Genomic DNA, 14,361 nt, shown 5'->3' with positions numbered 1-14,361 from the left:
CTCTTGAGGAACCTCCAATACTGGAAGTGAACACGAAGAGACCTGACACTTAGCATTACTCTTCTGTTAATAACTATTTCTGAAACCTGTCACCTTTATTATGGCTGATGCACAAAGACAATAGCCTTCTACTGTTATATTTGTTTCACAGAGCTACACATGTTGCACAGTTCTATGTGGTAGATCTAAAAGTTACAAGCTGCTTTATACAGTGGTTAAACTGAATATCTTAAACTAAGAAATTACCAAGTCTCTTTCTTGCTTTTTTTTCCTCCCTAAAACCTGCTTTACTTGTTTGTTAAGACTGCAAAGTAGAGACAGAAAATGTCAGGATTAAGGTTGCCTTTGCAATGTGATCCAGTATCATGATCAAAATATATTATGGTCCAGTCTTTAATTAAATAATACTTTTTTTGTTTGTTTGCTTTTCCTTGCATTTCCTTGGACAGATGAATAATGGAAAAGTCATCATTAGTGGTTAATATTGCCTGTAAGACCTTGATTTCATTTGTTGTAGAAATCGTGATATATATAACGAGCATAAGTAGGCAGAGGATAGCTGGAAGAGAAAGGATAATCATGGTTAAAAAACCTAAATGTTGTTCCCATGTAATTTGGGATTGGGTCCTTTAAAATAGATACTTCCAGAATACTTAGTAATTATTTGTTGCTGACTTTATGAATATCCAGCTTGGCATTTCAGCTCACAGTTGAAACTAAATTCAACAGGAGTAGTAATCTGAATACATATGTGCTAAAAACATAAAGTATCCTGAAGTAGGAAATGGTCCTCGTTACTTGAAAGTTAAACAACTTGTCACCTTAATCTTTCTGTGACTCAGTTTCTCATCTTTAAAATGGGAATATTCCAAACTTGACTTCCCTGTAGGAATATTCTGATGATAAAGTAATTAATCTTTGCAAAAAGCTCAGATACCGCAGTGACTAGTGTAATAGAAAGGCCTCCAACAAAGTTAGAAGTCTGTTTTCTCATCAGTGTTTTTGTAGCAAAAAAAACCGCATGGGGCAGCAAAAAATTGTGACAAAACAACATAATGACTGGATTCTTACTAAATGAATTCCATCAAACTTTTTTTGAATAAGGCATATGTTTTATGGGAGGAAAAACACGATTCTGGAACAAAAAACGTCATGACATATACCCACTTCACAGGCAACTTTTAATCTGGCATAACCTATCTTCTGAGTTATTGACTTTGCAGACATAACTTGCTTTAAACATAAATGTTTGTGTGTATATGCATGTGTGCTTCTCTTACATAAGAACTTACTGCCTTTTTTGTATTTGTTTTGTATGCTCAACACATTAAAAGCTCGTTGATTTTTTATTTTTTTGTTACAGCCTCCTTGTGGCACACTAGTAGCAACTCTTTAGGAGTTAGAAAAAGTGATTAAATAACACACAGAAGATGTCAAATGATACTGTTAAGATGATTGACTTCAAAATGCAAAATAAAGGCAATTGAGAGTGATTACTGGAGCTAATCATTTTAGGCTTGCCTTTGAAAATTGCACCTTCATTTACAATTGAAAACAAATGCTATTTTTGCTGTTTAGTATTCATGTAGGTAGATTTAGCTCGTTGACTGGAGAAGACATTATAACATAAATGCTATCTTAAAAATTTGTTCTTTACTATTGTCTCAGTGTTTGCAATACATATACATTTAGATTCACAGGGGAAGTAATATGACTGCCTTTAGTATTTCATGTATAAATTTACCCAGCAGATTTGTTTTATTAAAATGTAAATAATGGGATATAGAACATTTGGTAAATGAAAAATCCAAGAAGGGAATAAACAGTTTATTTATCGCTAGTGTTTAAAGTAGCTTACTGAAGCACACCTTTCAATAACTGCCTCTGAATATTAGCTGTGAAGTTCTTATCAGGCCTTGAATGTTACCCATTAGGTTTAGCCATTTATATAGTTAAAAGGCTGAAAATGTTTCAAATATACCTTTAAAAATACTGTTATCCTAAATCTAACTACATATATTCACAAAAACTGCATTCAGCATGTCCAAGATTCAACACAACATTGCTTCAAATTAATTATTCTTCTTTAATTGCTTTGTATAAACAGAAATGACCTATTAATTTAAAGAAAATCTATCAGCACAGAATGTATTCTCTCTTATAAACAAGCAAGATGAACTTGACCTTGTTTGAACTTGTTTTGATGTGGCCCAGATGGTAGGCTACATGCTTGAATAGCAGTCTAAAGCTGAGGAAAAACTCATATAGCAAGATCTAGATTTATAGCCTTTTGCAAATTCCTACCTTGTATTGTCCTTTCAGCATCTGTTCTGCCCCCGCTGCGGTCAGCTTCTATCTCTGGGGTCAGAGAGTCTAGAAGCATAGAAAGGTAAGACTGACACATATTTCATTTGATTCTTATAGCCCTTTTTACAACCTGTTACTCCAATGCTGAATTACAATACAATCAACCTTTGTCAGTTTTTTTAATGTTGAACAATGACTGGAGGCCAGCACAATTTTTTTTTGTTAGACTAGGAAGATTAATGAGCAATAGATTTTTCAAGCTTAAAAGCGGGGGGGGGGGGGGGGGGGGGAAGAGAAAAAGAAAAAAAATGACTTCTTAAGCTAATAATGTAAAATTGCACTAGTTTGGACATTCTCTCCAGTTACTTTATTTGCATATGATATACATAGTCACAGAAAAACAAAGAGAGAAAAGAGGCTTTTTCCCACATACACACACATCATGTTATAAATTATCAATATTATAAACTGCTTTTGGCACTTCAATTAAAAGTTAATGACACAGAGGCAAAAACTGGCTTCTTACCATTTAGGACCCTGAGACTATCCGTTGAAGCTGCCTGTTTCAGGGTCTGTTCTGCTTGCTCCCGTCGCTTAGTCTCAAATTCAAGTGCTTCCTGCAATTTCCTCTTTGCCTTCTTTTCCTTCTTTAACCTTTTCTGAATTATTGCTAGGAAAAAATAAAATCAGCATACTCACATTTGGATTTGAAACTCAGTTACATGATTAGCTATTAAGAGTTTCCAGAAATGACACAACTTCACCGATTCACATAAATTGTTTAAATTTACAGCACTGATTTAAAATACTTGATATTAGCTGGAATCACAGTGGGATATTTTAAGAGCTACTGTTCTATACCACGCTACTGAAAACCAAATATTCAGCTATAGCATTTGTTTAGAAACGAAGATGAGGATCTGTGAAGGCCCAAATCAGAAGGCCCTAGACCTGGCCATGAAATTCAGCTTTTGTGCCCCTCTGACACAGATACGCTGCTGTCTCTGGAGGTCAAGAGTTTCTGGGATGAAGCCCACCATTTTTTGCCTCCCTCAGTGCTCGGCTGGTGTTTGCACAGCGCTGGCGGTCGCCTGCCCGCCTGCCGCTTTGCTCCCAGAAGAGGGAGACCCGACCGCTGCCGGTGCCCGGCGGCCGCCAGCTCTCCAAGATCAGCATGCAAGTGCATCGTACAAGTGGTGTTTTTAAAGAAACTTTAATTGTTTTTTTTCTATGTTATCAGTGAGTTTCTCCCAACGTGCAGCCACAGGAGTAAAACTTGCATGATCCCTAAGTGAAGGAACATATCACAGGTTATATCCCCCATGAAAAGGAATAAGGCCAACCAATTTTTGCTAGTCAGCGAAAACCAAACCGAGCCTCTAACAAAAGCACATAAAGTTCCACAGCTCATCATTTTCTTCCCCATCACATCCCAATCCTTTTTACAAGGCGCAGTCAGGGATGTGCACATATACTAGAACAAGGGGGGCTTATTTTCCATAAGATCTCCATGGATAACCCACTTCTAGAGAGCTTGTTATTGTTAGACTAATTGCAGAGGAACTACCATCAACAAAACCATGATCTTTCACAAAACACAAATAAAACAATACAAACAAAACTTTTAAAGCGAGCCATCATCATTATTACTATTTAATGTCTATTCTAAGAATGACCACTTTGGGGGTGATCTTGGATATTTTGTGTTGCTATACAGAGCAGTCGGACACAAAATGAATATAAACACATTCCCTGGAGTCAAAATAGTTAAGTCATTTACATCCAAGACATTGGAATTTTGGCTCTTTTTTGTTTTGTATAGTGCTATTTTGTACATTTATTAGCTTTTACTATAAAAGAACATGCATCTGTACAAAGGCTAAACTAAATACACTTTAAATCATTGCACGGTTTTAATATTTTCATTGTAAGTATTTTGAAAGTGATTGCAATAAATGAGAAGGAAACATATGTTGCTTTCTGAATTAAAATGTCATCATGGCTGACACTTTGTAGATGTAACTACAGCAGTCAGAGCCAGAATTAGCAAGCCCTTACTGTGTAGCTGCTCACAGAAGAGATATTATCCTACTTTCACTAGTTGATGAGACACATCCTACAGTCTTAGGAATCACTAATTGGAATATACACAAAGAAAGAGGAAGTAGTACAGTAAACAGGCAGCACTGTAGAAGATACTGCAGCAGCAGTGAATTTAATATTCCCAGAAATAGCTAAAATGTTCAGATGATCTGCCACCAAGAAAAAGATATTTGACTTGTTTTAAGATGACCTGCAACAGATAGACATTGATATAGGTTGCCTAATGCTGAAGATCAGGGAAAGAGGTTTCATCTAATGGGATTTGACCTGTATGTGACACAGTGCATATGTCTATATGACATAGTTTTTAAGTGCATTTCAGCTTTTTCACAGTAAAGCTCTTAACTGAATAAGGCTACAGTACACTCCTCTCAGTTTGCTCGTGGTTCCATTAAGACGTGTGAAACATTCTTTAAAGTATGACAGTTGCTAAACTAATAGTAGGTAAAGCCCCCTATGTATTTTTCTATATTTAATTGAATAAATGAATTCTCAATGTAATCATAATCTAGGCTTATTTTTTCTCTCCTATTTGGCTCTGGCCATTTTAAATAATCTATTATTTTTCTTTCCTTTGTACAGAAGTGCCCACTAGCAGAGATAGTCATCCTCATTATATTTACTTTAATGCATACCACTATTAAGTGCTCAATTCCATTCCTCTTTGCTCTGATTCTTTTACTAGCGCAATATCATCATTAGAGGGATATATGTAAAGAAGCAGGTAACGCATAGTGCTGAAAATAACACTGGCAATTATTTCAGTATCCTGCATGAAATAAGCTCTTCCTTGACTTACAAGTTTGAGTGAAATCCCGTTTGCCTAATTTTAGGTGTTCAAAACATATGTCTGGCCCAGACTTTTCAACTATATTCCCTTTAGAGCTAACACAGAGAAAAAGAATTCTCCACGATGTAACCGATCCCACTCACCTGGCTGAGAACAGGATGCAGGAATCTATCTTTTTTCATTGACTAGAAAAAGAACTTCTATTCTTAGCTTAAACTAGGTGCTTAACTTCTAGGTGAGTTAACTTAAGTAAGGTCAGATGGGTCCCCACTTTTACCCCTTCTGCAGCACATACGGTTGTCTGAGTCTAAAAAGGAAGATATGATCGAGTTGTTGAGGAATGCAGAATTTGATAAGGCTGTGGAGAATAAGTGAGCTTTGTTAGAAAACTATTCTAAAACTGTAAGTAGTGTGATTGTACTGAGCAAAATAGGCAACTTGTGGACAATGGGATGATTCATTGCACAGTTATGATAATTATTAATAGTAATTGTCTTTAATAATGTATTCTCATAAGTTTCAAAAGGGAAATTAATGGTGTGACAGTCACAACCTTTAATGGGTCAAGGTATGAAATAGGATTACATCGCTTACTTTCCGAGAGAATGTTGTTTAGATAAAGATACAATGATACTGGGTTTGAATCCCAGTGTTCTCAGCTTGAGCACCTACCTAGGGATTTCTTATTCAGCTGTTTCACAGAAAATTAAACTGGGCAAAAAAAGAGTTACAATTCTAGCCTTCCAAAAATATATATCTCACTTGTCAAGGTCTATATTAAACAACTAGTGAACCCCAAAGGTTAACTGTCCCTTGCAAAGTAATTAGACACTATTAAAAGGCAAGACATGCACATATAGAAAAGTAGAACCATAAAGCAAGAAGTGAACATGCTTGTAATGCAAATAGTTTATGCAAATTACTGTAAACTGCCTTACCTATATTATTACTATTCTAGAATGATATACTGAAACAATATAAAGAAATTATTAAAAAATGTTTAGCATATTGTTTACATATGTTTTACAGTGGGTTAATTTCTGAAATGCTACTAATGTTGTCTTATCGAGAAGAACCATAGCTGTTCCTCTTCTAAGGAACATATACATAAGGCTTAAATATTACTATTATCTGTATATCTATTATATATTGATAGCACATAAGAGCAGAGATAGGAGCTCATCAAATCTTGCAGATTCTTAAATTTTATATAAGTTGTGTTTGGATTAAGATGCTATCCCTGTCTGATAGGGCATAATAACCTGCCAAAGTCCATAACTGCAGCTATGCTATTTAAAATTGCATTTTATATTACTGATATATTGTAATTGCAAGTAATACTGAAAAAAAAAATGGAGAAAAAAGAAGGTCCTCATTCTAAATCTCCTGAAGGTACCACACAGAATCAGGCAGTTTGTATAAATTCCTGCATTGCTGTCAGCCTGGCTATAAAATGAAGTAAGAAGAAGAGTTTTGATCAAAATCTGGTCTTTGATTAAAATGAGGTTTCCTAAGTAAATAGATTACAAAGGTATTATGTCTGCTTAAGTGTCTGTAAGATACCTCTGTTCTTCTGCTCCACAGCCAACTGTTTTTCAAGTGTTTCCCTCAGCTCTCGTTCCCTGAAGAGCTCCATCTTCAGCTCTGTCTTTTCCAGTTGGACCTGTTTCTCTTGAGCTCTGGCGTTGTCTATAGCAACCTTTAGTAGACCCTGTTTAAAGATAAAGTTGGATATTGTAATGTTTGAAGAATGTTAGAGCAGCTGACATAATAAAAAAACTTCTGTTGTTTTTCCTTCATTAGCCATGTGATATTTTACAAATGAAGTAATCCTGCCAACAATTCATAGCATACGAATTATCATCAGCAGTTTTTTACTGGAATGAATTTTAGCAAGTGGACAAAATCTGTAAAAAGACAGGGAGTAAGTTTCCAAAGAAGACTCAAGGTGGCCGTTGTCTATGCACAGGGATAAAACCCTACAGGGATAGGTTTATTCTTTGTAAGACATAGAAGTGCAACAGACAAGTCTACACGAGGTGCCTGTATGTGACCAAAGTAAAAAGTTGTCTCACTGAAAAAGAATTGGCAGTCTCACTGTTTATCATCCACAGAATGGCAAATTCAACTGCTATTACAACTCAAGACAACGGAAATTACCAAAGGGATTTGTTTAAGGCTCTTTTAAAACCTTGCCATTTTGTTCATTGTTTTTGTTAATTATTATTATTTTTAAATATTATCATATTCCCTATAATTTCCTAGTAAGAGTATAATCGCAGAGCAGGAAGATATCTATCTTGAAATGTCTGATCCCTGAATATCTCACAGTAGAGGTCAATCACTTTCTTGACCTGGGATTGTTGAAATAAACTCTAACTTTGTTGCTATTTTATCAGTACCTAATGCTACATCCTATTCTAAATGTTTTTTGAGAATTCCTTCTTTTTGCAAAGGAAATAGAAAGATCCCAGCATAGCTAATAGCCAGATAGTTCAGACACTGAGGCAGGGTATGAAAAAGAGCAGAAATGGGATTGGGAGAAATGAACATGGAAAGCGGAAAGATTTCCTATTCCGTATTCCAGAAGCCTGACCACCAGGCTTTTGGGATGATAGCTAAATCTCTCTTTGAAGCTATCATACTAAAGGCAGATAATTAAGTATGGAGCATGGATAGGAAACTGACTTTTCTATATCCCAGGCAGGTCTCCTGACAACTTAACTGTTGAGATAATTTGACCCAACGGAGATTTAATTACTGATATAAAACAAAACAATGCCAACAAAAGAGACTGAAGAATACTCCTCAATGGCTATGTCAGGGGAGCATTCAGCTAACAGGTAAGAGGTTCATGATCAAGACTCTGTTTCAAAACAAGCATACTAAGGCCTTGAAATCATGTCCTCCAGTTCCCAAATGAGTTCCCTCTCTGCTCAGGCAAGTTTCCTAACTCAGATTCTGGGTTGCATGTTTTTTTCACTAAAACTCTTTAAAATATCCCCCAAAGGAATGAAAAAATATTCAGCATCATGATACTTGAAAAATGGAAAAAAGTATTTTTCATGAGTGTTACCCTGCACATTTCTTCTCCTAGCTTTTCCAATGTCAATGCCTGCTTTGAAATTTGTGTCCTTCAAGGCCCTTTAAAGTCTAGCTGTTTTCAGAGCCTCTTATTTTCAGTATTCCTCATCCTCATTCTTAACTAAATTGTTGCCTCAAGTGTTGTCTAATTCAGAGCTTAATGCTTTGCAGCTCTATTACACTTCAATCTATTAGAGTCCACAGGAGCTGAAAGGGCTCAACACCTTCAGACTGCAAGGCCCAAATGGTCACTAAAATACAATACACTATAGGTGAGGGAGGTATGATATTTATGTTCATGTGTATGGAATCACATTGAAAATATCTATCAACCTCAGCACAACAAATTTTATTACAAATATGGTTATGGTTTTAGCAATTTTCTATAAAAGAACTGAAAGCTATTCTAAAATATCTAAAACACCAAAGTATTTTGTCTTGAATTTTAAACTTGGGTGACTACTAAAGAGAAACATGTAAAGCTAAATAAAAAGCGCTACAGACATATTCAAAGTAAAATACAATTTAAAATACTTGTAAAGTCTTTCCAATCTATTTTTTTAACATTCTAAAATTCTGATCCCACCATTATTTAAAAAAAAAAATTCTCTATTTTTTCAATCATCACAAACTATATTTTCTATAAAGGATGCTACTAAAATAGTTACACATTCAAGTGATATGGTCTGCAGGAGTTTATCAATATCTGACTTTGGCTTATGCTTAAACTTTAAAATACTATAATTTTCTCCAATTTGTCACATACTGGAACATATGATTCATCCAAATCACTAATAAACCAAATCAAGTGAAGCTGTATCAACAAGCATGCCTTTACGCAAAATAAATTGTCAAATAATTTTAAAGATCCAAACTCCTTCCCCCCAAATTCTGACAATCTATTTTTTAACAATAAAATCGAGCTGTTAAGGCAACTGCCCTCTTTACTCAATTCAACTACATTCATGTACATGTTTCTTCTTCATCAGGAACAAACAATTAGTAACAAATGAAAGAGATCATTACATCAAGTGCCCTTTTAGATCACCCCAATTAAAACTTTCGTTTAGCTGTATTTTAATTCTAAGATACCAAATTCTAATTTTCTGCTCTGATTGCTCTTGTTGACTTATCTTTGAAAGATGTACTCTCACTGCAAAGCCTAGAGATTATTTAGCAAGATGCCAATGTTGGCACCACTTAATGTGTTGATTGGTTGCATTATCAGTAGCAGTTTAAAATAAATTACTATTAAACTATTATTGTCCTTGGCTGACAAAACACAATATTTTGGTGTTCTTTAAATATGAAACAATCATTATGAATAAACATGGAGAATAGTGCTACAGTTTAACGCCGATGTGTGCAATTTTGTATTAAGAATTGCTGCAAAATAGGAAGCTCCTAACAGCATATTACATTTTCCATTGAATTTCGACACCATACTTCCTCCCTCAACCTTTCCTTTTTTTGTACTTGCTGCTAACATAGCTAATGGTAATGCATTACCTATTGCTGCTGATTATGTCTGAAAAATATTAGCTTTTTGGAGCCAAGACCCACTAGGGACTACTTATAAGCTACACAAAATTAAGTTTCATTTTTAGAAGTTAAATCAGTGCACATCAGTAGGCGTCCAATGTGAAAAAAAATCTGCACTAGAGCCAAACTGATGCATATGCAAAAGTGCTGTTTCTGCCAATGACAGCTCTAATGCAAAAATACTGGAAACATTCAATATCTCCCTGTATTCAGTGCAGAAGGGGGTGAGAAAATCAACAAAAAGTACAACATCTAAAAATCATCAGTGCACCTTGGAAAAGGGATGGCAATTTCAGAGTTGTATGAAATTTTATTCATTCTCCCAGTGGATCATCTGTAAAAGATTATATAAAATACAGTATGTCCAACTTGTATTTGCTATGGTTAATCCTCTAACCTGATATTAAATCAATATGCTGCCAATGACAATGGGAAATACAGTGCAACTCACAACATTAACAAAAAGAAAATATTTCCCTTTAGGGAAGGTCAGATGTTATGGAGGCTGGATAATGATAATTGTAGTGATCATGCTCAGGTTCCAGATTTGTTTTTAATACAGTATGGCTCTATCTGGAGCCAGGTTTTACACATGGCATGCCATTTTCCCCCTGTATGTCACTGTTAATAAAATTTCTTGATTTCAACATAATGTGAAAAGTTGACATTTCTCCCCTGGAGATTTATAGAGCACTACGATATGGTTTGTTTATTTTACTGTACTTGTTTTAATATTTTCCATTGTTAAATTCTTCAGAAACGCCTCCCTCACCCCTACTGCCCCTGCAAAAGTCAGGTTGATGTTTCTTTCCGTTCACTGACTACTATAATTCTCCCATGTATCTCAAAATACCATCTTGTTAGGACAGTCTACTGATCCTTTAGAAATTAAGCATATAACAGACTAAATCTGAGCTTTAAAGTCAATATTACTCATCGTTAGTTTTAAAAAAATACAAACAATATGTTGCCTATTTTGAAAGGGGGAAAAGAAATCTGAAAGGTACTTAGAAGCTTTTTCTGTTTAATCTAGTTACATCAACAGTGTGTTCCACGTAATACACTTTAGTTAGATATGTACTTATACATGACATAAGAGTGGCCATACTAGTTGGCCCGCAGGTCCATCTAGCAGACCATGACCTGCTTCCATCAATGGCCAGTAAGGGGTGAGTGAGGAAAACTGCAAGCACAGGACATGCACACAGAGAAACTTTCCCAGGCAAACCTCTCAGCTTGCAGAGAATTGTAGCTCGGGGTCTTCCTTTGGCAGTACTTACTATTCGTGGTGAAAACATTTTCAAATAACATTGCCTGTCTTTTAGTCAGGAAATTACACATAAATTGTATGCTTTCCTTATCAAATCCATCTCGCGGACGACTTGCCAAACAGGCATCTATATATCTATATCTATATCTATATCTATATATACGCATTTTTAGCTAACTTCTCTAACAGCTAAAATTTTGAGTATTTGCTATTTGTAACTGACTTAGTAACATAAGCAATCACATAACACAACTTCTTGACCATCTCAACAAATTACTCCAGAAAGACATTTTTTGCAATAACTCTGACTGAATATCTCCATCACAGGGAAAGGCATACTGCACAAATATAAATGACATTTTTTCCATTAACATTTTCTGTGAAAAATAAAACCATTCCCTTGAATATTAGCAGAAGACAAAATAACGTGTAAAACTGTGATTTATAGTTTATTCAATGTTGCAATATTTTCCTCCTGTGTGTTTAGCCATAGATTGTAACAGTGCAGGAGACTCACTGCAGTAAAGCCAGTTGTTTGCTTTATTTTCTTAGGGGAATTTAGTTCTTAATCACGCATTTATTTTATTAAAATCAATAGGATACCTGCAACTTACTTTACATATCTCTTTTAAAAATGCTTAGCAACAGGTTATAGCAATATAATACAGTCCTGACAGAAACATATAGCTATCAGGGTGCAGCTAATTCATCCCTTAGATATTTATGAAAATTCAGCTCAGGGACAGTACAGATTCAGACTTTAAAAGCTTAAAATAACATTACTATTACCCAAAATATTGCAGTAACACAAAAGGCTATGGCTGTAACATACTTTGGCATAATTGGGCCATGACTCTAAAAAGGTGAACTTATGTGAGAGGTACAGAAACATCTTTAGCCTTCTCACTAGCACCCACACAGCGTTTTGCTGTGACCCACCTTCCACCTCCCTTCATCCCCTCTGCAGCTGCACACAGACTTCCAGCATTTAATCTGGAAGAAATTAACAGATGTACATGGAGAAGGAAGAGACATATCACTTAACTTAACTCTCTGGGGAAATTTATTCCTTTTAGTTGTGTAGATATGCATCTGAATATGAAAATATGTCCTCGATCTGGTTTATTTATTTTATGTGTGTATTTGTTTAATTATATTTTGTTACAGTTTCTTATTTGCATTTCAGCAGTCCCCTGCCAGAATTAAACCCCAACTGTTCTGAGTACTGTGTAGTTATTATCTCCTCTGCAAAGGTATAAATAATTAAACATTTTACTTTCGTTTCAATATGTATTTATGGAGAAGTAAGAAAAAAAAATATATATATATATATGATTTTAAAAAGGAAATAAACCAAACTGGTAGCTACTGAAGAAAGACATACTAAATAGACCTGCCCTATATTTGCCTAAATTATGTTTTAATGATTATGGACTATTCATTTAACTGTAGTATGGAAAAGACAGACTCCTCTTGTGTTTAGGGGCCAATTTCAAAGGATGACTCAGTCTTCTAAAATGGAAGTAGGTGGACTTAGGCACCAAGTGCAAGTGACAGCCATTGCCTAAATGCTTCAGCACCTGCAAGACTTTTAGTACCTTTTGGTTTCAGTTATCCAGAGTGTCTACACATTTTCTACTTACATACCCAAGAGCACTGTTCCCATGGCCAGGGTTAGGACTCTCCTCACCCTGACAAAATTCAAAGTTAGAGCTCCCACTGCCCGGGGACTACCCTGGTCCATTTTGTGTTTCAAAAGCCCCTCAGTACCAGAGGCAGGGGACGGATAGTAGGCCAGATGATTATTTTTTTCTAGAAAGTTAGTGCCATTGCTGGTAACCTCTACCCTTAATGCTAGTGAAGCCAGAATAACAGAATGGTGAAGGGAGGTTACTGCTCCACCTCTCCTTTCAATCCAGCTCCTGCACTGAAATGGATGCAAAATTCACAGAAGCAGAGTAAAGATGAATTTATCCATTGACAAGAGTGCTTCTGGCTCATGTATGACAGGTATCATGGGGTTTGGGTTGCACTTACTTCCTAACACAGTCATAGATAATGCTGGGAGCAGCAACCATAACACAGCATTTCCTCTTTCCATAAAACCTGTTGAGGAGTTTGAACTTCTAGTCAGATACTTAAAACTTAGTTCTGAAAGCAGCAGTATCAGGGTACGTAGCTCTTTTGTGAATCTGGGGTAGTCCCCTCTCAGCATAATTATGACTGAAAATGAAAACTGTTTTTTAGATGGTACTGATTAGAGTAACTAACTGCCACTATTGTGGACAGGTTATTTTAATAGACTCTGTTGTTTTAAAGAGAATACGTAGCTTTTTCTACATAGCTGGGAAAACTAAGCTAACTACATTTTCAATTATTTTTAAATGATTTTCTATTGTAGTCCTGATAGATATTCAGCTGCTGCAGAGGAAAAAAAAAAAAAAAAAAAAAAAAAGATATCTTGATAGTATGTGAAAAGATTCCCAGTGATCTGTGTAAACCATGCAGTGAGACATGGCAACATACTGAAAAAATCCAATGGGATTTATGTTCCACCTGTTAACCCTGATAGGCGATTTGTCATGATGTAGAAACTCAAGGTAAGGAGTAGTAAGTAGAATACCACAACTAGTAAAGGCATAAAGAAGTCACTCATTTCTTTATGCTGTTGCCTCTTATTTTAGCAGTTTACCATAGATAAGATTAGTTAAAAAAAAAAAAGACTGAATTTCACATTCACATTTTCTGTAAAACACAACTAAATGTATTCTTGGCAAATTAATCCTGGTCATTTATCCTGAAGTAGTGCTGCACTCTCGTATTCAATCACAAGATTAGCTAACCTGTTGATGCCGAATGCTTTGCTCATTAGGTTGCTGTCTAAAGACATTGAGCGTACACATTTGTCAAAAAAATTACTAAGAACTCTCCTATACATGCATGCACAGCTAAAACATTACTAACTGTATTTCTTCCTTTGGAAAAAAAAAAAAATTCTTATAGATCATAGCAGATCTATTAGAGGAATGTTAACTATTACAGTAATACCTTGGTTTTTTGATTTAAATATTTAAGATCCAAAATTTTAGAACCACAAAAAGCAAGCACAAATATGCTCTTTCAGATCAGTCAAATATAGCAGTACTCAATTCTTGAACAGCAGCATTTTTCATTATTATATCTTGAAACACCACTAAGGAATGGATCATTTATGTTTCAGCAAACAAGCCTGAAGTTCCATAAGCTTTATTGAGATTATTTAAGA

The 14,361-nt window shown here is 35.3% G+C and overlaps 1 protein-coding gene across 6 annotated transcripts in view; it reads right to left on the bottom strand.

Moving 5' to 3' along the window:
* Positions 1–14,361, bottom strand: part of DACH1 (dachshund family transcription factor 1) — a 363,776-nt gene that overhangs the window by 33,793 nt on the left and 315,622 nt on the right. For all 6 annotated transcript variants that reach the window (XM_064504770.1, XM_064504768.1, XM_064504769.1 and 3 more), the window contains 3 exons: positions 6,764–6,911; positions 2,834–2,977; positions 2,305–2,373 (listed from right to left, as the gene is read on the bottom strand). In XM_064504770.1, the coding sequence (XP_064360840.1) occupies positions 2,305–2,373; positions 2,834–2,977; positions 6,764–6,911 (361 nt within the window). The remainder of the gene's footprint in view (positions 1–2,304; positions 2,374–2,833; positions 2,978–6,763; positions 6,912–14,361) is intronic.

This window comes from Dromaius novaehollandiae, chromosome 1 (genome assembly GCF_036370855.1).
Source record: "Dromaius novaehollandiae isolate bDroNov1 chromosome 1, bDroNov1.hap1, whole genome shotgun sequence".
Classification (NCBI taxonomy): Eukaryota; Metazoa; Chordata; class Aves; order Casuariiformes; family Dromaiidae; genus Dromaius; species Dromaius novaehollandiae.
This window is presented reverse-complemented; position numbering and strand designations above follow the sequence as displayed.